Raw genomic sequence first — 22,195 nt, 5'->3', positions numbered from 1 at the left:
AGGACTGGGTCCTAGTAACTACAGATGCAAGTCTCCGAGGCTGGGGAGCAGTCTCTCAGGGAGAGAACTTCCAGGGACGTTGGTCACAACAGGAAGCCTGCCTTCACATAAACGTTCCGGAGCTAAGAGCCATTTACAACGGCCTTCAACAAGTGGTACATCTTCTTCAAGACCATCCCGTGCAGATCCAGGCGGACAATGTAACAGAAGTCGCATACATAAACAGGCAGCGCGGAACGAAAAGCAGAACGCCAATGGCAGAGGCAACAAAAATCCTCTGCTGGGCAAAAAAACATCTACAAGCTCTGTCTGCAATATTCATTCCGGGAGTAGACAACTGGGAAGCAGACTTCCTCAGCAGACACGATCTCCATCCAGGAGAGTGGGGCCTCCACCAAGAAGTCTTCGCAGAGGTGACAAGTCTTTGTGGAGTTCCTCAAATAGACATGATGGCGTCTCGTCTCAACAAGAAGCTTCAGAGATACTGTTCCAAGTCGAGAGACCCTCAAGCAGTAAAAGTGGATGCACTGATGACCCAGTGGGTGTTTCCGTCAGTGTATGTTTTCCCTCCACTTCCGCTGATTCCAAAAGTACTCAGGATCATAAGAAAGACAAGGGTTCGAGCAATCTTCATTGCCCCAGACTGGCCAAGAAGGGCTTGGTACCCAGATCTTCAGCAGTTAGTCATAGGAGATCCTTGGCCTCTTCCTCCTCAGGAGTACCTGCTACAGCAGGGGCCCTGTGTGTACCAAGACTTACCGTGGCTACGTTTGACGGCATGGCTGTTGAGCGCCGTATCCTAGCCAGGAAGGGTATTCCTAAGGAGGTCATCCCCACCCTTTCTCAGGCCAGAAAGGGAGTAACGTCAAGACATTACCACCGTATTTGGAGAAAATATGTGTCTTGGTGTGAATCCAAGAAAGCTCCTACAGAAGAGTTTCACTTAGGACGTTTTCTCCATTTTTTGCAGGATGGCGTGGAGACGGGCCTACGATTGGGATCTATCAAGGTCCAGATTTCGGCCTTGTCAGTGTTCTTTCAAAAACAATTGGCCTCTCTTCCAGAGGTTCAGACCTTCGTGAAAGGAGTTCTGCACATCCAGCCTCCATTCGTGCCTCCAGTGGCACCATGGGACCTTAACATGATATTGCAGTTCCTTCAATCGGATTGGTTTGAGCCTCTACAAAAGATAGAGTTGAAGTTTCTCACTTGGAAAGTGGTGATGCTTTTGGCATTGGAATCCGCAAGGCAGGTGTCGGAATTGGGGGCCTTGGCTCACAAGAGCCCGTACCTGATTTTCCATGAAGATAGGGCAGAGTTGCGAACTCGCCAACATTTTCTTCCAAAGGTGGTTTCTGCTTTTCACATAAACCAACCTATTGTGGTGCCAGTAGTTACTGACACATTCACTGATTCAAAGTCTCTAGATGTGCTTAGAGCTTTGAAAATCTATGTTGCTAGAACGGCTCGTATACGGAAAACAGAGGCTCTGTTTGTCCTATATGATCACAACAAGATTGGCTGTCCTGCTTCCAAGCAGACTATTGCACGTTGGATTAGAAATACGATTCAGCAGGCTCACACTACGGCTGGATTGCCGTTACCGACGTCGGTAAAGGCCCACTCCACTAGGAAGGTGGGCTCATCCTGGACGGCTGCCCGGGGGGTCTCAGCATTACAACTTTGCCGAGCAGCTACTTGGTCAGGGTCAAACACATTTGCTAAGTTATACAAGTTTGACACCTTGGCCGATGAGGACCTAAAGTTTGGTCAATCGGTGCTGCAGGGTCATTCGCACTTTCCCGCCCATACTGGAGCTTTGGTATAGACCCTATGATCTTGATGTCGTCCCCAGCATCCTCTAGGACGTATGAGAAAATAGGATTTTGATAACCTACCGGTAAATCCTTTTCTCCTAGTCTGTAGAGGATGCTGGGCGCCCATCCCAGTGCGTACTTTACTTGCAGTTTAGTTATTACAGTTACACAAGTTGTGTTATCTTGGTTTCAGCATGTTGCTGCAATTAGTTCATGCCTGTTGGCGTGTGTTATGTTGAATGCCATGTGTGCGGCATGATTGAGGGTGTGAGTTGGTAGATATCTCACCACTAGTTAAGTAATTCCTTTCCTCGAAATGTCAGTCTCCCTGGGCACAGTTCCTACAACTGAGGTCTGGAGGAGGGGCATAGAGGGAGGAGCCAGTTCACACCCAATGAAAAGTCTTTGGAGTGCCCATGTCTCCTGCGGATCCCGTCTATACCCCATGGTCTTGATGTCGTCCCCAGCATCCTCTACGGACTAGGAGAAAAGGATTTACCAGTAGGTTATCAAAATCCTATTTTTACTGCCTGTGGCTATGCCCTGCCTCCCGCTTCAGCTACTTTTTCAGCTCATGCTGCCTCCCTTTCTAGATTTGACTGCGTTTTCATGGTGAAAAATTATTGCAATAACATAAAGAAGATATTTATCTCTGCCTCCCCAGACTGCATGTCCCTGATATATGTATATATATGTGTGTATACATATATATATATATATATATATATATGTAAATATATATATATATATATATATATATATATACAGGTTGAGTATCCCATATCCAAATATTCCCGAAATACGGACTTTTTTGAGTGAGATAGTGAAACCTTTGTTTTTTGATGACTCAATGTACACAAACTTTGTTTAATACACGAAGTTATTAAAAATATTGTATTAAATGACCTTCAGGCTGTGTTTGTAAGGTGTATATGAAACATAATGAATTGTGTGAATGTACACACACTTTGTTTAATGTACAAAGTTATAAAAAATATTGGCTAAAATGACCTTCAGGCTGTGTGTATAAGGTGTATATGAAACATAAATGCATTCTGTGCTTAGATTTAGGTCCCATCACCATGATATCTCATTATGGTATGCAATTATTCCAAAATACGGAAAAATCCGATATCCAAAATACCTCTGGTCCCAAGCATTTTGGATAAGGGAGACTCTGTATATATAGTGGGGCAAAAAAGTACTTGGACAGCCACCGATCGTGCAAGTCCACCCACTTAAAAAGATGAGAGAGGTCTGTAATTTCCATCATAGGTGCACTTCAACTGTGAGAGACAGAATCTGAAGGGAAAAAAAAGAAGGCAATCACATTGTATGATTTTTAAACAATTTACTTGTACACCTACCAAGCAGCAAGATTTCTGGCTCTCACAGACTCATCAATGGCACCTGTTTGAACTCGTTATCTGTATAAAAGACACCTGTCCAAACCCTCAAACAGTCAGACTGCTACCTCTCCACCAGGCCAAGACCAGAGAGCTGTCTAAGGACACCAAGGACAAAATTGTAGAGCTGCACAAGGCTTGGATGAGATACTTGACAATAGGCAAGCCGCTTGGTGAGAAGAGATCAACTGTTGGTGCAATTATTTAAACATGGAAGAAATACAAGATCACTGACAATCTCCCTCAGCCTGGGGCTCCATGCAAGATCTCACCTCGGGTGTCAATGATCTTGATAACGGTGAGGAATCAGCCCAGAACTACACGGGGGGACCTGGTAAATGACCTCCAGAGAGCTGTGACCACAGTCACAAAGGTTACCATTAGTAACACACTACGTCGTCATGGTCCCGGACCGTCTAAAGTTGTCCAGTGACCATCTGGATGATCTTGGGAGAATGTAATGTGGTCAGATGAGAGCAAAATCGAACTTTTTGGTGTAAACTCCAGTCGCCGTGTTTGGAGGGAGAAGAATGATGAATGGCATCCCAAGAACACCATACCCACTGTGAAGCATGGGGGTGGAAACATCATGCTTTGGTGCTGCTTTTCTGCAAAGGGGACATGATGACTGATCCATATTAAGGAGAGGATGAATGGGGCCATGTATCGTGAGATTTTGGGCAAAAACCTCCTTCCCTCAGTAAGAGCATTGAAGATGGAACATGGATGGGTCTTCCAGCATGACAATGACCCCAAACACCCCGCCGGGCAACTATATGGAGTTGCTCCGTAAGAAGCATTTCAAGGTCTTGGAGTTGCCTAGCCAGTCTCCAGACCTCAACCCAATAAAAAATCTGTGGAGGGCGTTGAAAGTCCTTGTTGCTCGGCGACAATCCCAAAACATGACAGATCTAGAGAAGATCTGCATGGAAGAGTGGGCCAAAATACCTGCTACAGTGTGTGCAAACCTGGTTAAGAACTACAGGAAACGTTTGACCTCTGTAATTGCCAACCGAGTTTATATTACAAAGTATTGAGTTAAACTTTTTGATTGTCCAAATATTTATTTTCCGCAAGAATATACAAATAAATTGTTTAAAAATCATACAATGTGATTTTCTGGGTTTTTTATTCAGATTCTGTTTCTCACAGTTGAAGTGTACCTGTGATGGAAATTACAGACCTCTCTAATCTTTTTAAGTGGGTCAACTTGCACAATCGGTGGCTGTCCAAATACTTTTTTGCCCCACTGTGTATATATACACAGCATATATATATATATATATATATATATAAAACGAGAGATGTCCCGGCACTCGTCTTTGATAGTATAATGCTGCGGTGCCCTCCAGGAGGTGTAGTGTGTCCTCAGTATATAGTTGTAATGAAGAGGCGGCACTCAAGCAGACTTTGAAAAAGGTGATAAGTTGGTCAGTTTTATTGAACCGACATGTTTCGGGGATAGACCCCTTCCTCAGGGCTTTGATGACGAAACATGTCGGTTCAATAAAATTGACCAACTTATCACCTTTTTCAAAGTCTGCCTGAGTGCCGCCTCTTCATTATAACCATATATATACTGTGTATATAAATATATATACTGTATATATAAATATATAAGCTCTTTCTTAACATGTCTGGTATAGGGTATGACAGGCCAACCAATCTTTCTCCCACTAATTTTTTAATTAATTGTATGTTACATTTTGGGATTTTGTGGCCTTTTAAGTCATTAATGTTTATATGCCATAATTAGCTTTTGTTTATTTATGTTGCAAGACTTAAAATTTTGTTTTTATATATTGTATAAATAGTAATGCTTATTGATTGTTAGCAACTTTATATATGCAAACTGACCCACATTTTAGTAAAAAGTAGTAATATATATGATAGAAGTTGTTTATTATAATCTGAAGATTTAAAATAGTAATCCTGTTACATAATGTTTCCATCATATCTTAGTAAAATTTGTCGTCTAACATGTCTTATTTTCTTGTACCTTAAAACAGACATTCACCGAAAGTTGTGAAGGCAGCATCTCAAGTCCTAAATAGCATGTGGCAGTACAGAGATCTCAGAAGTCTTTACAAAAAGGTAGGCTTGCAGACCTTTTTGGCTTGATCTGTATGGTATGTATATATATATATATATATATATTTACATATATATACATACAGTATATCCTTACAGCAGCAGCCGGCACTCACACAGATCCCAGCTTGCTCCGGTGCTCAATTTAGTAAGATATATAAGTCCAGAAAAGAACCGGCAATCGGAGACAATAATAGTGGCTAAGAACAACAGGTACACGTGTTCCTGTTTGTGTAGTCCTGACGACGGGGCTATGCGCCCCGAAACGTTGACTGTATTTGGACAATATTTTTTTTTTCCTCTTTGCCACAATTATTGTCTCCAAGTGAAGGTTCCTTTCTGGATGTGTGTGTGTGTGTGTGTGTGTGTGTGTGTGTGTGTGTGTGTGTATATATATATATATATATATATATATATATACTATAATTATGCAGTTGATATGAAATGTATATATGTAGTTAGTATTTTTCAAGGTAAGGGCATCAGCATGATTGACAGTACTCTCTAGCGCTCTCCAATACCAGTTTTCATAAGATTAGCATGAAGAAAACACTAAACAAGTGGATGCAAAAGAACTGATGGGAGAACTACAGTAATAGTCTGCTGCACATATATAATTTAATAAAGACCAGCACCTGGCTATTAAATATTTTTCTGTGGAAAAAAATGAGATGAGGGTGGAGCTGTTCAGTATAAGTGAGAAGCTTTATGTCTGGGAAAACGAAAACTACTGTATACAGTATTATGGTGACTGTATTCCCGTTTTGGTACTGCAATCTCAGGAATGAGAAGGCAATCATTGAGGGAATCATGCATTTCCTATTGCACCATTGAATTATATAGAAGAATATGTTTGTGAAGTGGGACAGTTTTGAAAGACAAATATATAGATAAATATACACCTGGCGCCGTCACTTAATTAGGTCAGAGCAGCTAATCCCGGGGAATTGATCCCAATAGCCCCAAGTTTAGAAAATATACAAGAAAAAATGAGACTGCGCTACTGACTTAATTATATATATATATATATATTTTTATCACAATAAACAATTGACAATACACGGATACCGGCCATTACCCTCTAAAAATTTTTTAAAATATATACATTTTGTTACATAGCTTTGCTACAACAATAAAAACATAAATCTAAACATCAATATTGAGGACTAGGCTGTCTTATTATAGTAGATAATCACCAGTCCAATAGAGACTTCACTGTAATGTAATATAGAGCTGTAGTCCCCTTTAAGGCTTTATGCACACTTTCACTGTGCTTAGACACTTTTCTCCAGTGTACCAGTAGGTGGTTATAAACACTCACAATTCATGCAATAACCACATGTATAAATTCCAATAGATATGCACAATTGCCAGCAGAAAAAGTAAAAAGCACCCTGCAATTAATTTTTTAATATAACAACAAAGCTGTTTCCAATGTGTTAGTATTCAGCCTCACAGTTCATGCAATAGCACATGCATATATATATATAACCAGCAGAAACAAACAGATGCCAGCAGAAATTGTAGAAAGCACAATGCAATGCAATCATTGAAGATACCTCTCCCAGTAGCAGGCCGCTTATTTCTCCTGGGCTGATCTGCTTGGCATTCTGATCACTGGCTCCTTCCCTTATGCATTAGGGTCCGCTGGTTATCTCTCTCGCCGGCCGGTTCCAAAGTTTTTTTTACATAAGCAGACAAGTACTGCAGTGTCTGCTATAGTGTCCTCTCGTTCTCACAAACGCGTTTCTCCGCCTACAATTGAACTTCGGCAGCTTCCTCAGTGGTTTATGAAAGACTGTAGTCTGAATAATTTGCACAAGGTTGCACTTGCATTTGTTCTGCTGGTACACATATAAAGTATGTTTGCTTAAATTCTAAGCAATGTTACTAGATTTCTTAGACATTAAGCACACATCGCTCTGTGTGTATACCCCATAGCGATAGCGATGCGCATGCCAAATCTAATCAGATTGCTCACTTCACCGCTGGGTGAAGTGAGCGTTTTTTGTTTTTTTCCCCCCTAGCTCAGCACACATTGCATCCTGAAATGTGTGCTGAGCGATCTGTGCTAGATCGCTCAGCACACATTTCTGGGAGAAATCTGTATGTGTGTACCCCCCTTAAGAGTATGAGTTTGCAGTGCAACTGTAGTAATAGGGGCATGATCAACATATTTTATTGCTGTTGTCTACTCAGACTATTACTCTACCTATACACATTTTTTTTAAATTACATACTGTTGCTGAATTGCAGCAATGCTAAATTTACCCTAAAATGTAAAAAAATTATGTCAACTGTAATCATATCAACTGTAAACACTACTTTATTTACTGTATTTCATTTCTTTAAAGATTCTTCATGGTCTGATGATATTAAACAGTACAGGGGAACAAAGGGTCACATACTAGTTTTGTCTTTTACCACTCTTTGTCATCATGCAACTGTTTAAACTCAGGAGTTATGTTGGACAAAGCCAGGAATAGACAGACAGGACTTTTAGGATGCTAGCCTTTTGTCTACCTGTTGCATTTTTCTGCTTCCATAAACATCCCACTGCCTAGTTTTGCATACAATATATTACCTCCCAACTGTCCCAAATTAATTGATGCATCCCAGATTTGAGTTTTGCTTTCCTTTCAACTGTCCTGAATTCAGGGCGTTCATTACAATGTTTTTAGCGGTCCAGTGGGGATACTTGGTGATTTTGTGCGGTTTCTGGTTCTCTAAAAATCCCTGTCCTGTAATCGTATGATTATTTGATCCATATAATAATTAATTTATAAAAATGTGGGTGGCCTCTTCTGTCATCCCAGCCATGCACCAGGTATTTCTGCAGTGCAACCCAACATTTAGTGTCAGCCAATTACAAGAATATCCTCCACACTTAAATAAAAAATTCTAATGGACAACAATCAATTCACAGTACCCAGGTTTCTAGATAAATATGCACAAGAGAAAGATTTGCAATGGAGTTGAGCTGCAATGCCACCAAATGCAGCACATTGGTAATAACAATGTCATTTGTTTATTTGCTTTAATAAATAATAACAAAGCTGTATGAGTAGCTTTGTGTGTCTCAGTCAATTAGAAACTGCGGCATCATGAAATTATGACGTCAGTCAGTTCCTAGTAAATTACGACATGCATGCTGCCTGATTCTTGGGCTAGAAGTAATTTTAGATTTTTTTTGTTTTTAGCAATGTCCCTTCCATTTGCCAGTACCTTTACCTCTACCCCAATCACTGCTTCATGGTATCCACAACTGCATATAAAGCATATTTTTAAAAACATTAATCTGTTACCAAGTGTCGGACTGGGCATGAAGGGCCCACCGGGGAATGCTGATATAGGGGCCTATGTTTGAGGGTGTGGCCAGCCTTCAGAGGAGGCGTGGCCAGCTGCCATAAAGGTTTAGCTGATCATTAAAGAGTAAATAGTAAAGTATAGTAAATACTGCTAATGCATACATGATAATGTACCAGATGAATAATGTCAATACACTCAGTGATCGCAAAAACATGCAATAGCGCGTATTGTACCCCAGAATTGATGGTGGGGAGTGGGGACACAAAAATAAAAAAATGGCGGGTCCCTCAGGACGCGCTTTGACCTGCAGCACTGTCCTGTACTGTCAATCAGTCCGGTATCCATAACAACGGAGGGAGGAACTTAGAAGAGGCGGAGACCATGTAGAGTATGCTCTCCCGCCCCCCCCCCCCCCCCCCTCATGCTCTGCACCGCATGCTGGATGCCACTGCTGTCGCTCTCCCCCCGCTGATTCTTTTCCCTCCCCACCCAGGCGGCCGCCACCTCCGCTCCCCCTTGGCTGCATCCTCTGACTCCGCTGCTGTATAGATGGGGGCAGTTCGGTCCCTGTGCCCCCGGCTGGATGCGGCCGCTGCTCTTCCGCTGATTCTTCTCCCTCCCCACCCAGGCAGCCCCACCTCTGCTCCCCCCTGGCCGCATCCTCTGACTCCGCTGCTAAGTAGGTGGGGGTAGTTTGGTCCCCGTGCCCCCGGCTGGATGCCGCCGCCGCTCTCCCTGCTGATTCTTCTCTCTCCCCACCCAGGCGGCCGCCCCCTCCACTCCTCCCTGGCCGCATCCTCTGACTCCGCTGCTGTATAGGTGGGGGCAGGTCGGTCCGTGTGCCCCCGGCTGGATGCCGTCGCCACTCTCCCCGCTGATTCCCCTTTTCTCCCTCCTTACCCATGCGGCCACCCCCTCCGCGTTTTCCGCTCCCCCGCCTGCATCCTCTGACTCCAGGCTGGTGGCGTTGTGGCCTCATGCGGATCCACGGACTGTACCCCCCGGCCTGACTCCGCTGCTGCTGGCAGTGTCCATGGAGCAGCCCGAGTGCTCTTTTTACAGGTACCCAGTGGGGGCCTGATCCCTGGAGGGTGTTGTTATGGTGGTGGGGTTTCTGGCTGCACTCTCTCCTGCCTCTCTGTCCCTACTCCCTGGTGCCTCTGTTCCTACCCCCTGGTGCCTCTCTCTGTCCCTACCCCCTGGTGCCTCTCTTTGTCCCTACTCCCTGGTGCCTCTCTCTGTCCCTACTCCCTGGTGCCTCTGTCCCTACTCCCTGGTACCATATAAAACGTGTATAATGTGCTCTACCTGGCGCAATGTGTATAGAACACTAACTGGCGCAATGTGTGTAATGTGCTCTACCTGGTGCAATGTGTATAATGTGATCTACCTGGTGCAATGTGTATAACGTGTTCTAACTGGCACAATCTGTATAACGTGTTCTAACTGGCGCAATCTGTGTAATGTGCTGTACCTGGTGGAATGTGTGCAACGTGCTCTACCTGGTGCAATGTGTGTAACGTGCTGTACCTGGTGCAATGTGTATAACGTGCTCTACCTGTGTGGTGTAATGTGAATTGGTACTGTTATGTTGCCATGCTCTTTTTCCCACAAAGCCACGCCCCTAAATTTTTGGTGCGCACTGTTCTTGATTTAAAGTATGGCAGGGGGAGCACCAATTTACTTTCTGCCAAAGGGCACTGAAATGTCTAGTTACAGCTCTGGGGCAGAGTGTCCTGTATGCTACACAGCCCAGCAGCATTGTCACCCCCTCCTCTCCCTCACAATACTTTTGTAGTGTCCAAATCAAGTCTGTTTTTCTATTTGAATAATTAATAAGATTAATATGAACCTTCATTCCGATGGAACCCAGGTAAGGACAGATAGGACCCCAATCTTTAAAAGTGAGGGGTCCGTGGGACCCACTTTTTTGGGGGGCTCAGCACGATCACTGGCACTGTAGAAAATACACCATACTCCTGTACAGGATAGGTAACATAGGTATAATGTATAATACAAGTGTACAGTCTGGAACCTGATCCCTGGAAGAGGAAGTAGGCCCACATGCAGTGAGGCCTACCGGTGGTTTTCCCTGTACCCCTGTTGGCCAGTCCAACCCTGCTGGTATCGCCTTCCTGAGATCGTGATAACAGAATGGGTATTATGGGAATACTAGTAAATTTGGAAACCCCACTCTAGTTTCTGAGTTATTGCATAGCATATTTAGCTTTTTTGCTAAAACTGCTTGTCGCGGTGTGTCTCTGGCCATTCGGGGAATGCTCATGACTGGTACGATGCAGACATACCCCCAGTGTGTCTAAACCAAACCCCATGTCCTCAGTCTGATTTCCTAAGTGATGGGAAGTAATGCACCTGGAAGATGCAAAAGGCATCCCAATGCAAGTATAGACCACCTCCAACAACGTGTAAAGATCAAGGGGTATATGCAATTGCGGTCGAATTCCCGAAATTGTCGAAAAACTGGACTTTTTCGCCCCCCCCAAAAAAATCGACAATGCAATTCAGTACTTTCCGTCAAAAAAACGGACTTTCAAAATTCGACTTTTTGAAATTCGACATTTGTCAAATTCGACATTTCTGCAATGGTACAAATGCGGCAATTCAACAAAAGTATATTCAATTGAAGTTTGGAAAGTCGACAACAGTGCTTTTAGACAGTAAATTCGTCATTTTCAATCCGCCACACTTTGCTGGCGGAATCTAATAAAAAAAATTTAAAACATGTTTTTTTTGGTGTTTTTTTTTTATTGGTAATAGCATATCTATTTATTTTAGAAGGGATTAGGTACTTGGTTTGTCTATTTTGGAGGCACAAGTATTATTTATATATTTTTAAAAATATTATTATTAATTTTTTTTTAAATGGAATGGTAAAATCCCGAAAAAAAATGGTGTGGGTTCCCCCCTCCAAAGCATAACCAGCCTCGGGCTCTTCGAGCCGGTCCTGGTTCTAAAAATCCAGGGGGGGGAAATGACAGGGGATCCCCCGTATTTTTAAAACCAGCACCGGGCTCTGCGCCTGGTGCTGGTGTAAAAAATACGGGGGACAAAAAGAGTAGGGGTCCCCCGTATTTTTTACACCAGCATCGGGCTCCACTAGCTGGACAGATAATGCCACAGCCGGGGGTCACTTTTATACAGAGCCCTGCAGCCGTGGCATTAAATATCCAACTAGTCACCCCTGGCCGGGGTACCCTGGGGGAGTGGGGACCCCTTCAAACAAGGGGTACCCCCCAGCCACCCAAGGGCCAGGGGTGAAGCCCGAGGCTGTCCCCCCCATCCAAGGGCTGCGGATGGGGGGCTGATAGCCTTGAGAAAAGTGTAAGATTATTGTTTTTTCCAGTAGTACTACAAGTCCCAGCAAGCCTCCCCCGCAAGCTGGTACTTGGAGAACCACAAGTACCAGCATGCGGGAGAAAAACGGGCCCGCTGGTACCTGTAGTTCTACTGGAAAAAAAATACCCAAATAAAAACAGGACACGCACACCGTGATAGAAAAACTTTATTACACACATGTCGACACATACCTATGTTCACACGCCGACCTCTGTCCACTTGTCCAAGTAGAATCCACGTGTACCTGTGAATAATATTATACTCACCTCAATCCAGTGTCCAGGTTATAATCCACGTACTTGGCAAAAAAAAAAAAAACGAACACCCGAACCAGCCGGACTGAAAGGGGTCCCATGTTTACACATGGGACCCCTTTCCCCGAATGCAGAGACCCCCCCCCCGTGACTGCTTTCACAGAAAGGTCTCTTCAGCCAATCAGCGAGCGCAACGCCCTGGCACTCTGCTGATTGGCTATGCGCGTCTGCTGTCAGACAGCGCATCGCAAAGCCTCTCCATTATATTCAATGGTGGGAACTTTGCGTCAGCGGTGTGGTCACCCGCGGTCAGCGGCTGACCCCGGGTAACCCCACCGCTACCCGCAAAGTTCCCACCATTGAAACTAATGGAGGGAGCTGTGCGATGCTCTGTCTGACAGCAGACGCGCATACAGCCAATCAGGTGAGTGCCACGAAGTAGCGTTTCCTGATTGGCTGAAGGGACCTTCTGTGACAGCAGTCACGTGGGGTCCCGGCATTCGGGGAAAGGGGTCCCATGTGTAAACATGGGACCCCCTTCAGTCCGGCTGGTTCGGATGTTCGTTTTTTGTTTTTTTGCCAAGTACGTGGATTATAACCTGGACACTGGATTGAGGTGAGTATAATTTTATTCACAGGTACACGTGGATTCTACATGGACAAGTGGACAGAGGTCAGCGTGTGAACATAGGTAAGTATGTATGTGTCGACGTGTGTAATAAAGTTTTACTATCACGGTGTGCGTGTCCTGTTTTTATTTGGGTATTTTTTTCCAGTAGAACTACAGGTACCAGCGGGCCCGTTTTTCTCCCGCATGCTGGTACTTGTGGTTCTCCAAGTACCAGCCTGCGGGGGAGGCTTGCTGGGACTTGTAGTACTACTGAAAAAAAAACAATATTCTTACACTTTTCTCAAGGCTATCAGCCCCCCATCCGCAGCCCTTGGATGGGGGGGGGGACAGCCTCGGGCTTCACCCCTGGCCCTTGGGTGGCTGGGGGGGACCCCTTGATTGAAGGGGTCCCCACTCCCCCAGGGTACCCCGGCCAGGGATGACTAGTTGGATATTTAATGCCACGGCCACAGGGCGCTGTATAAAAGTGTGGCATTATCTGTCCAGCTAGTGGAGCCCGATGCTGGTGTAAAAAATACGGGGGACCCCTACTCTTTTTGTCCCCCGTATTTTTTGCACCAGGCGCAGAGCCCGGTGCTGGTTTTAAAAATACGGGGGATCCCCTGTCATTTTTCCCCCCGGATTTTTAGAACCAGGACCGGCTCGAAGAGCCTGAGGCTGGTTATGCTTTGGAGGGGGGACCCCACGCTATTTTTTTTCGGGGTTTTTACAGTTTTTTCCCCGTTTTTTAAAAATCGGATCAAAATCAGTCAAATCGCCCGTTTTTTCGACAGCGGGACTGTCTAATCCGTTTTTTATTGAATATGTTGAATTTCGGCACCCACTTGCCAGAATTCAAAGGTCGAATTGTGTCGAATTAAAAAACGGACGAAAAATTGCCGCGATTCACCGCTAATTGCATAATCCACGAAATCTTCTCAAGCAGCATACAGAGCTGGATTAAGGCTTTGGGGGCCCGTTGCATTTAAGGCTGGGGGCCCTAAAGACCATAGAATTTGATGGAAGATAAGAACCACTTGGCCCGTGCGATCTGCACATGTACATGCACACACTTACACACTAGATTACATTTTTGTTGGGAGCCAATTAACCTGCAGTACATTTTTGGATTGTGGGAGGAAACCGGATCACCCAGTCACACACTTATACATATAGTGTTCCCCTCCTACCTTTTAGTTTACATAATCTCTTTTCACAATGTGTGTAGCTGCTCCTGGCTCCTCCCCTCCAAGTCACTGGTTGGATGCACACAGTACCATGTAGCTCCACCTCCCTGTTCAGCCTCCTCCCTACCCCCTCCCCTGCTACTATTTCTACAGCTTGCAGTTCCCTTTTTTCACTGCAGCTGTAATTAAATTGGGGGCCCCAGGAAAACTTGCCACCAGTATCCTAACCCCCTTAATCCAACTCTGGCAGCATCCTGATAAACAGAGAATGCACTTTTACCCCTTGAATCTCATTTACATATTGCTTATGTGTGTGAGCAATATAAAGGGCATGATTTGTAGAGTGCACAACTTCTCCTATCTGAATATTCCATAATTGCATCTCCTGCAGGCACCTCCTTCTTAATGTGAAGATCAGTGTGCAGCATGATGGCACAGTGGTTAGAATTACTGCCTCACAGCTTTCATGCTTTGTGTTCAATTCCTGGTCATGGCCGGTCTTTGCAGAGTTTTTATGTTCTCCTTCAGTTTGCATGAGTTTTCTGTGGATGCTTTAGCTTGTTTACATACTGATAGGTTCATTGGATTCTGATAACAGCAACCCTAAAGTGGGGGTTTTGATTGTAAGCTCTCTTGTTACATGGACTGATATGAATGACCAGAGGTGCAAGTGGTCCCTCCCTCCGCTGGTCACTGCCGCTGCTGCGAGGGGAAGAGAGCGCAGCGTTCATCTCTCCTGCCCCCTCAGTGTCAGCTTTCAATTCAGCGCCGGCCCGTGAGCCGGACCGCCAGCTTTGATTAGCTCATGGATCAGCGCTGAATTGAAGGAAGACACTGAGGGGCAGTGTCTCTGGCACTGGGGGGCAATGTATATCTGACACAGTGGAAGCATTTGTGTATATGGCACTGTGAGGCAATGTATATCTGGCACTCTGGGGGCATTTGTGTATCTGGCACTGTGAGGCAATGTGTATCTGGCACTGTGGGGCAACGTATATTGGCACTGTGGGGCAATGTATATCTGGCACTGTGGGGCAATGTGTATCTGGCACTATTGGGGTCATATGTGTATCTACCCCTTCCCCACATGTGTATCATGCCCCCATTTTCATTGGCCACGCCCCATGTGGCATTTGGTCACACCCATTTCTCTAACGTCCTAGTGGATGCTGGGGACTCCGTAAGGACCATGGGGAATAGACGGGCTCCGCAGGAGACAGGGCACTTTAAGAAAGAATTTGGATACTGGTGTGCTCTGGCTCCTCCCTCTATGTCCCTCCTCCAGACCTTAGTTTGAATCTGTGCCCGGACGAGCTGGGTGCTACTTAGTGAGCTCTCCTGAGCTTGCTATAAGAAAGTATTTTGTTAGTTTTTTTATTTTCAGAGAGATCTGCTGGCAACAGACTCTCTGCTACATGGGACTGAGGGGAGAGAAGCAGCCCTACTCACTGAAGATAGGTCCTGCTTCTTAGGCTACTGGACACCATTAGCTCCAGAGGGATCGTATACAGGATCGCACCCTTGGTCGTCCGATCCCGGAGCCGCGCCGCCATCCCCCTCGCAGAGCCAGAAGACAGAAGCCAGCAGACAGAAGCAAGAAGACTTCGAAATCGGCGGCAGAAGACTCCAGTCTTCATATGAGGTAGCGCACAGCACTGCAGCTGTGCGCCAGTGCTCCCACACTAAACCCACATACTACGGTCACTGTAGGGTGCAGGGCGCACGGGGGGGGGGGGGGGGCGCCCCCTGGGCAGCATTTAGAGACCTCTTTGGCAAAAGTTTGCATAATATATAGTTGGGCACTGTATATATGTATGAGCCCCCGCCAAAATTGTACATGAACGCGGGACAGAAGCCCGCCGTCGAGGGGTCGGGGCTTCTTCCTCAGCACTCACCAGCGCCATGTTTTTTCTCCACAGCACCGCTGAGAGGAAGCTCCTCAGTCTCTCTCCTGCAGTTACATGGTAGAAGAGGGTAAAAAGAGAGGGGGGGGGGGCACATAATTAGGCGCAAAAATCAATATAAACAATATAACATTAAGCTACTGTGTTATTCCTGGGTTAATAGCGCTGGGGTGTGTGCTGGCATACTCTCTCTCTGTCTCTCCAAAGGGCCTTATGGGGGAATTGTCTTCAGATGAGCATTCTCTGAGTGTGTGGTGTGTCGGTACGTGTGTGTCGACATGTCTGAGGTAAAAGGCTCCCCTAAGGAGGAGATGGAGCAAATATGTGTGTGAGAGTGTGTCTCCGTCGACAACGCCGACACCTGTTTGCAGTGCCGTAACTAGGCATTTTAGCGCTGTGTGCAAGAAACGACAGTGGCGCCCCCCCCCCCCCCCACCACGTAAGACAGGGGCAGTGCGCGCCGTAGGCGCGCGAAACATTTAGAGGGGCGTGGCTTCATGGGGAAGGGGCGTGGCCACAAAATAGCAATTCATACTACGGTGCACAGTAGTCTACATTATTCAAATTACGCTGCACAGTAGCGCCACTACACCAGGTAGAGCCCCTTTTATACATTACAGCAGACCGCGTCCCCCTTTTGACACATTACAGCAGACAGTCCCCCTTTTTACACATTACAGCAGACAGCGTCCCCGTTTATACACATTACGGCAGACGGTGTCCCCCTTTATACACATTGCGGCAGCCAGGCCCCCTTTTTACACATTACGGGAGCCAGTCCCCCTTTTTACACATTGCGGCAGCCAGGCCCCCTTTTTACACATTACGGCAGACAGTCCCCCTTTTTACACATTGCGGCAGCCAGTCCCCCTTTTTACACATTGCAGCAGCCAGTCCCCCTTTTTACACATTGCGGCAGACAGTCCCCCTTTTTACACAATGCGGCAGCCAGTCCCCCTTTTTACACATTGCGGCAGCCAGTCCCCCTTTTTACACAATGCGGCAGCCAGTCCCCCTTTTTACACATTGCGGCAGCCAGTCCCCCTTTTTACACAATGCAGCAGCCAGGACCCCTTTTTACACAATGCGGCAGCCAGGACCCCTTTTTACACATTGCGGCAGCCAGTCCCCCTTTTTACACAATGCGGCAGCCAGGACCCCTTTTTACACAATGCGGCAGCCAGGACCCCTTTTTACACATTATGGCAGACGGTGTCCCCCTAAAAGAGAGAGAGAGAGAGAGGGGGAGATGTACTAAGCCTGAAAAGTGATAAATATCACTGTGATAAAGCACCAGCCAATCGGCTCCTAACTGTCATGTCACAGGCTGTGTTTGAAAAATGACAGGAGCCGATTGGCTGGTGCTTTATCACAGTGATATTTATCACTTTTCAAGCTTAGTACATCTGGCCCAGAGAGAGAGAGAGAGAGAGAGATACTTACCTGACAGGGTCCTCGTGCTGGCAGCTCCCTCGGTGCAGGCAGTGAGGTGAGAAGGAGGAGGAGGGAGGGGGAGCAGGGAGCCGCAGCAGCGCTATTTGATTGGTAGTAAGCGCCGCTGCAGCATCCCCCTCTTCTTCTGTATTGGCTACCTGGCGCTGCTGTGGATGCTGGGATGAAGGAACCGCATCCCAGCATCCATAGCAGCGCCGGGCAGCCAATATAGAAGGAGAGGGGGATGCTGCAGCGGCGCTTACTACCAATCAAATAGTGCTGCTGCGGCTCCCTGCTCCCCCTCCCTCCTCCTCCTTCTCTCCGCTGCTCGGCGCTTCTGTCTTCCCCTCCACAGCGCGGCGGCGGCGCACACAGCAGAGGCGGCATGTAATGAGTCAATTTGACTCATTACATGCCGCTGGCCGTTGCGCCCTCAGGGCAACTGCGCTGTGTGCCAAGCCCCCTTGGCACACACGTAGTTACGGCCCTGCCTGTTTGGATATGTGTAATTAAGCGCTAAGGTGAATTTATTGCACAAAAGATTAGAGAACAGACAGGAAATCTACCCATGTTTGTCCGTATGTCGCAGAGACCTTTAGAGTCTCTCAATGCTCACTATCCAAAATAATAGACACTGATGTCGACACGGAGTTTGACTCCAGTGTCGACTACGATAATGCAAAGTTACAGCCAAAATGGCAGAAAAGTATTAGTGATGAGCGGGTTCGGTTTCTCGGAAACCGAACCCCCCCGAACGTCACCCATTTTACACGGGTCCGAGGCAGGTTCGAACCTTCCCGCCTTGCTCGGCTAACCCGAGCGCGCCCGAACGTCATCATCCCGCTGTCGGATTCTCGCGAGATTCGGATTCTATATAAGCAGCCGCGTGTCGCCGCCATTTTCACTCATGAATTGGAGATGATAGGGAGAGGACGTGGCTGGCGTCCTCTCCGTTTATTGTTGAACTTGATTGCTTTACTGCTTAATTGTGGGGAGGACTGGGGAGCAGCTGTTAGGAGGAGTACAGTGCAGAGTTTTGCTGATCAGTGACCACCAGTTTTATCCGTTCTCTGCCTGAAAAAAATGCTCCATATCTGTGCTCAGTGTGCTGCATAATATATCTGTGCTCACACTGCTTAATTGTGGGGACTGGGGAGCAGCTGTATTATATAGCAGGAGTATATTGCAGAGTTTTGCTAACAGTGACCACCAGTATACGTTGTCTGCCTGAAAAACACTCCATATCTGTGCTCAGTGTGCTGCTTTATTGTGGGGACTGGGGACCACCAGTATAATTAATATTATATAGGAGGAGTACAGTGCAGAGTTTTGCTGACCAGTGACCACCAGTATACTATATATAGCAGTACGATACGGAAGGCCACTGCTGTGCCTACCTCTGTGTCGTCATTAAGTATACTATCCGTCTACATTCTATACCTGTGGTGCATTTTAGTTTTGCAGTTTGCTGACCAGTGACCACCAGTATACTATATATAGCAGTACGATACGGAAGGCCACTGCTGTGCCTACCTCTGTGTCGTCATTAAGTATACTATCCATCTACATTCTATACCTGTGGTGCATTTTAGTTTTGCAGTTTGCTGACAGTGACCACCAGTATATATACAGCGACCTTGGTCCGCCTCTTTTTTTCTTTGCATCATGTGCTGTTTGGGGACAATTTTTTTGAAGTGCCATCCTGCCTGACACTGCAGTGCCACTCCTAGATGGGCCAGGTGTTTGTGTCGGCCACTTGTGTCGCTTAGCTTAGCCATCCAGCGACCTCGGTGCAAATTGTAGGACTAAAAATAATATTGTGAGGTGTGAGGTGTTCAGAATAGACTGGAAATGAGTGGAAATTATGGTAATTGAGGTTAATAATACTATGGGATTAAAATGACCCCCAAATTCTATGATTTAAGCTGTTTTTTTAGGGTTTTTTGAAAAAAACACCCGAATCCAAAACACACTCGAATCCGACAAAAAAATTTCGGTGAGGTTTTCCAAAACGCGTCAGAATCCAAAACACGGCCGCGGAACCGAATCCAAAACCAAAACACAAAACCCGAAAAATGTCCGGTGCACATCACTAAAAAGTATTCAATATATGATTATTGTAATAAAAGATGATTTGCATATCACTGATGACTCATCTGTCCCTGACACAAGGGTACACATGTTTAAGGGGAAGAAAGCTGAGGTAAATTTCCCTCCTCTCATGAATAAAAAGAGCGTGAATCTCCAGACAAGAGACTGCAGTTTCCCACAAAGAATTCTCAGGCAGTATCCTTTGCCCAAAAGGTAGCCCTGACGTAACAGCTATACTCAGGGATCCTGCAGATAGCGTGCACATTCTGGTACCCTACTCAGACCGGCGATTGTGTCGGCATGGGTTTATAGCGCTGTGGCAGCATGGACAGGTACCTTATCAGCAGAGATTGAGACCCTAGTATGTATATAGATATATATATGTATATATAGAGATATATATATATTAAAGATGCTGTCTTAAGAGATATGTATATATAAAATATGCCCAAAGAGACATGAGTATACTGGGTCCTAGAGTCAAGGCTATGTCGATTTCTGCTTGACGTGTCCTGTAGAATATGCAATGGACAGATGATAACGACTTAAGAGGCATATGGAAGGCTGAGGATTGTGTGGAGAAGGGTTCTCGGACCTGGTCTCCACAGCTATAGCTGGTAATTCTGAAATTTTGCCTTATATTCCTGCACAGCCTAGGAAAGCACGACATTATCAAATGCAGCCTTTCGAATAAAGAAACAAGAAAGTCCGAGGTGCGTCCTTTCTTGCCAGAGGCGGGGGCAGAGGAAAGAAGCTGCACAACACAGCTAGTTCCCAGGAACAGAAGTCCTCCCCGGCCTCTACAAAAATCCACCGCATGTCGCTGGGGCTCCACAGGCGGAGCTAGGCCCGGTGAGGGCACGCCTTCGTAAGTTTAGCCACAAGTGGGTTCACTCCCTGTTAGATCCCTGGGCAATAGATATTGTGTCTCAGGGATACAAGCTGGACTTTGAGAAGATGCCCTCTCACCGACGGCCCATCCGGCTTCCCCCCACGAGAGGAAAACAGTGTTAACTGCAATTCACAATTGTATCTTCAACATGTGGTGGTCAAGGTTCCCCTCCTTCAACAAGGAGGGGTTATTATTCGACCATGTTGTAGTCCCGAAACCAGACGGTTCGGTCAGACCCATATTGAATTTAAAATCCCTGAACATATACCTGAAAAGTTTCAAGTTCAAGATGGAATCGCTAAGAGCGGTTATTGCAAGCCTGAAAGGGGGAGATTTTATGGTGAATCGGGACATAAAGGATGCATACCTTCATGTCCCCATTTATCCACCTCATCAGGCGTACCTCAGAATTGCGGTACGGGATTGTCATTACCAATTTCAGATGTTGCCGTTTTGTCTCTCCACGGCCCCGAGAATATTCACCAAGGTAATGGTGGAAATGATGGTGCTCCTGCGGAAGCAAGGTGTCACTATTATCACGTACTTGGACGATCTCCTCATAAAAGCGAGATCAAGAGAGCAGTTGCTGAACAGCGTATCACTTTCTCTGGAAGTGTAACGGCAACACGGCTGGATTCTATATATTCCAAAGTCGCAGTTGGTTCCTACAGCTCATCTGCCTCTCCTAGGCATGATCCTAGACACAGACCAGAAAAGGGTTTATCTCCCGATAGAGAGAGCTCAGGAGCTCGTGACACTGGTCAGGAAAACCAAAACAGGTGTCAGTGTATCACTGCACTCGAGTCCTGGGAAGGAGGGTGGCATCATACGAGGCCATTCCCATCGGCAGGTTCCATGCGAGGACCTTTCAATGGGACTTACTGGACAAGTGGTCCGGATCACATCTTCAGATTAATCACCCTATCCCCCAGTGCCATGGTGTCTCTCCTGTGGTGGCTGCAGAGTGCTCACCTTCTAGAAGGTCGCAGATTCGGCATTCAGGACTGGGTCCTGGTGACCACGGATGCAAGCCTCCGAGGGTGGGGGGCAGTCACACAGGGAAGAAATTTCCAAGGGCTGTGGTCAAGGCAGGAGACTTGCCTTCACATCAATATCCTGGAACTAAGGGCCATATACAACGCCCTAAGTCAAGCGGAGACCCTACTTCACAACCAACCGGTTCTGATTCAGTCAGACAATATCACCGCAGTGGCTCATGTAAACCGCCAAGGCAGCACAAGGAGCAGGGTGGCGATGGTAGAAGCCACCAGAATTCTTCGCTGGGCGGAGAATCACGTAAGCGCACTGTCAGCAGTGTTCATTCCGGGAGTGGACAACTGGGAAGCAGACTTCCTCAGCAGGCACGACCTCCACCCGGGAGAGTGGGGACTTCATCAAGAAGTCTTCATGCAGATTGCAAGTCGGTGGGAACTGCCACAGGTGGACATGATAGGCATCCCGCCTCAACAAAAAGCCGCAGAGATATTGCACCAGGTCAAGAGATCCTCAGGCAGTAGCTGTGGACGCACTGGTGACACCGTGGGTGTTCCCGTCGGTCTATGTATTTCTTCCTCTTCCTCTCATACCCAAGGTGCTGAGAATCATAAGGAAAAGAGGAGTGAGAACAATACTATTTGTTCCGGATTGGCCAAGAAGGACTTGGTATCCAGATCTGCAAGAACTGCTCACAGAGGACCCGTGGCCTCTGCCTCTAAGACAGGACTTGTGCAACCTAGACTTACCGCGGCTGCGTTTGACGGCATGGCGGTTGAACGCCGGATCCTAGCAGAGAAAGGCATTCCGGATGAGGTCATTCCTACGCTGATAGAGGCTAGGAAGGATG

The 22,195-nt window shown here is 46.4% G+C and overlaps 1 protein-coding gene across 6 annotated transcripts in view; it reads left to right on the top strand.

The window, feature by feature from the left end:
* The window catches only part of CTNND2 (catenin delta 2), a 1,915,824-nt gene that overhangs the window by 1,641,073 nt on the left and 252,556 nt on the right, over positions 1-22,195 (top strand). For all 6 annotated transcript variants that reach the window (XM_063922708.1, XM_063922704.1, XM_063922707.1 and 3 more), the window contains one exon: positions 5,233-5,317. In XM_063922708.1, coding sequence (XP_063778778.1) covers positions 5,233-5,317 — 85 coding nt within the window. The remainder of the gene's footprint in view (positions 1-5,232; positions 5,318-22,195) is intronic.

This window comes from Pseudophryne corroboree, chromosome 5, assembly GCF_028390025.1.
Source record: "Pseudophryne corroboree isolate aPseCor3 chromosome 5, aPseCor3.hap2, whole genome shotgun sequence".
Lineage (NCBI taxonomy): Eukaryota > Metazoa > Chordata > Amphibia > Anura > Myobatrachidae > Pseudophryne > Pseudophryne corroboree.
This window is presented reverse-complemented; position numbering and strand designations above follow the sequence as displayed.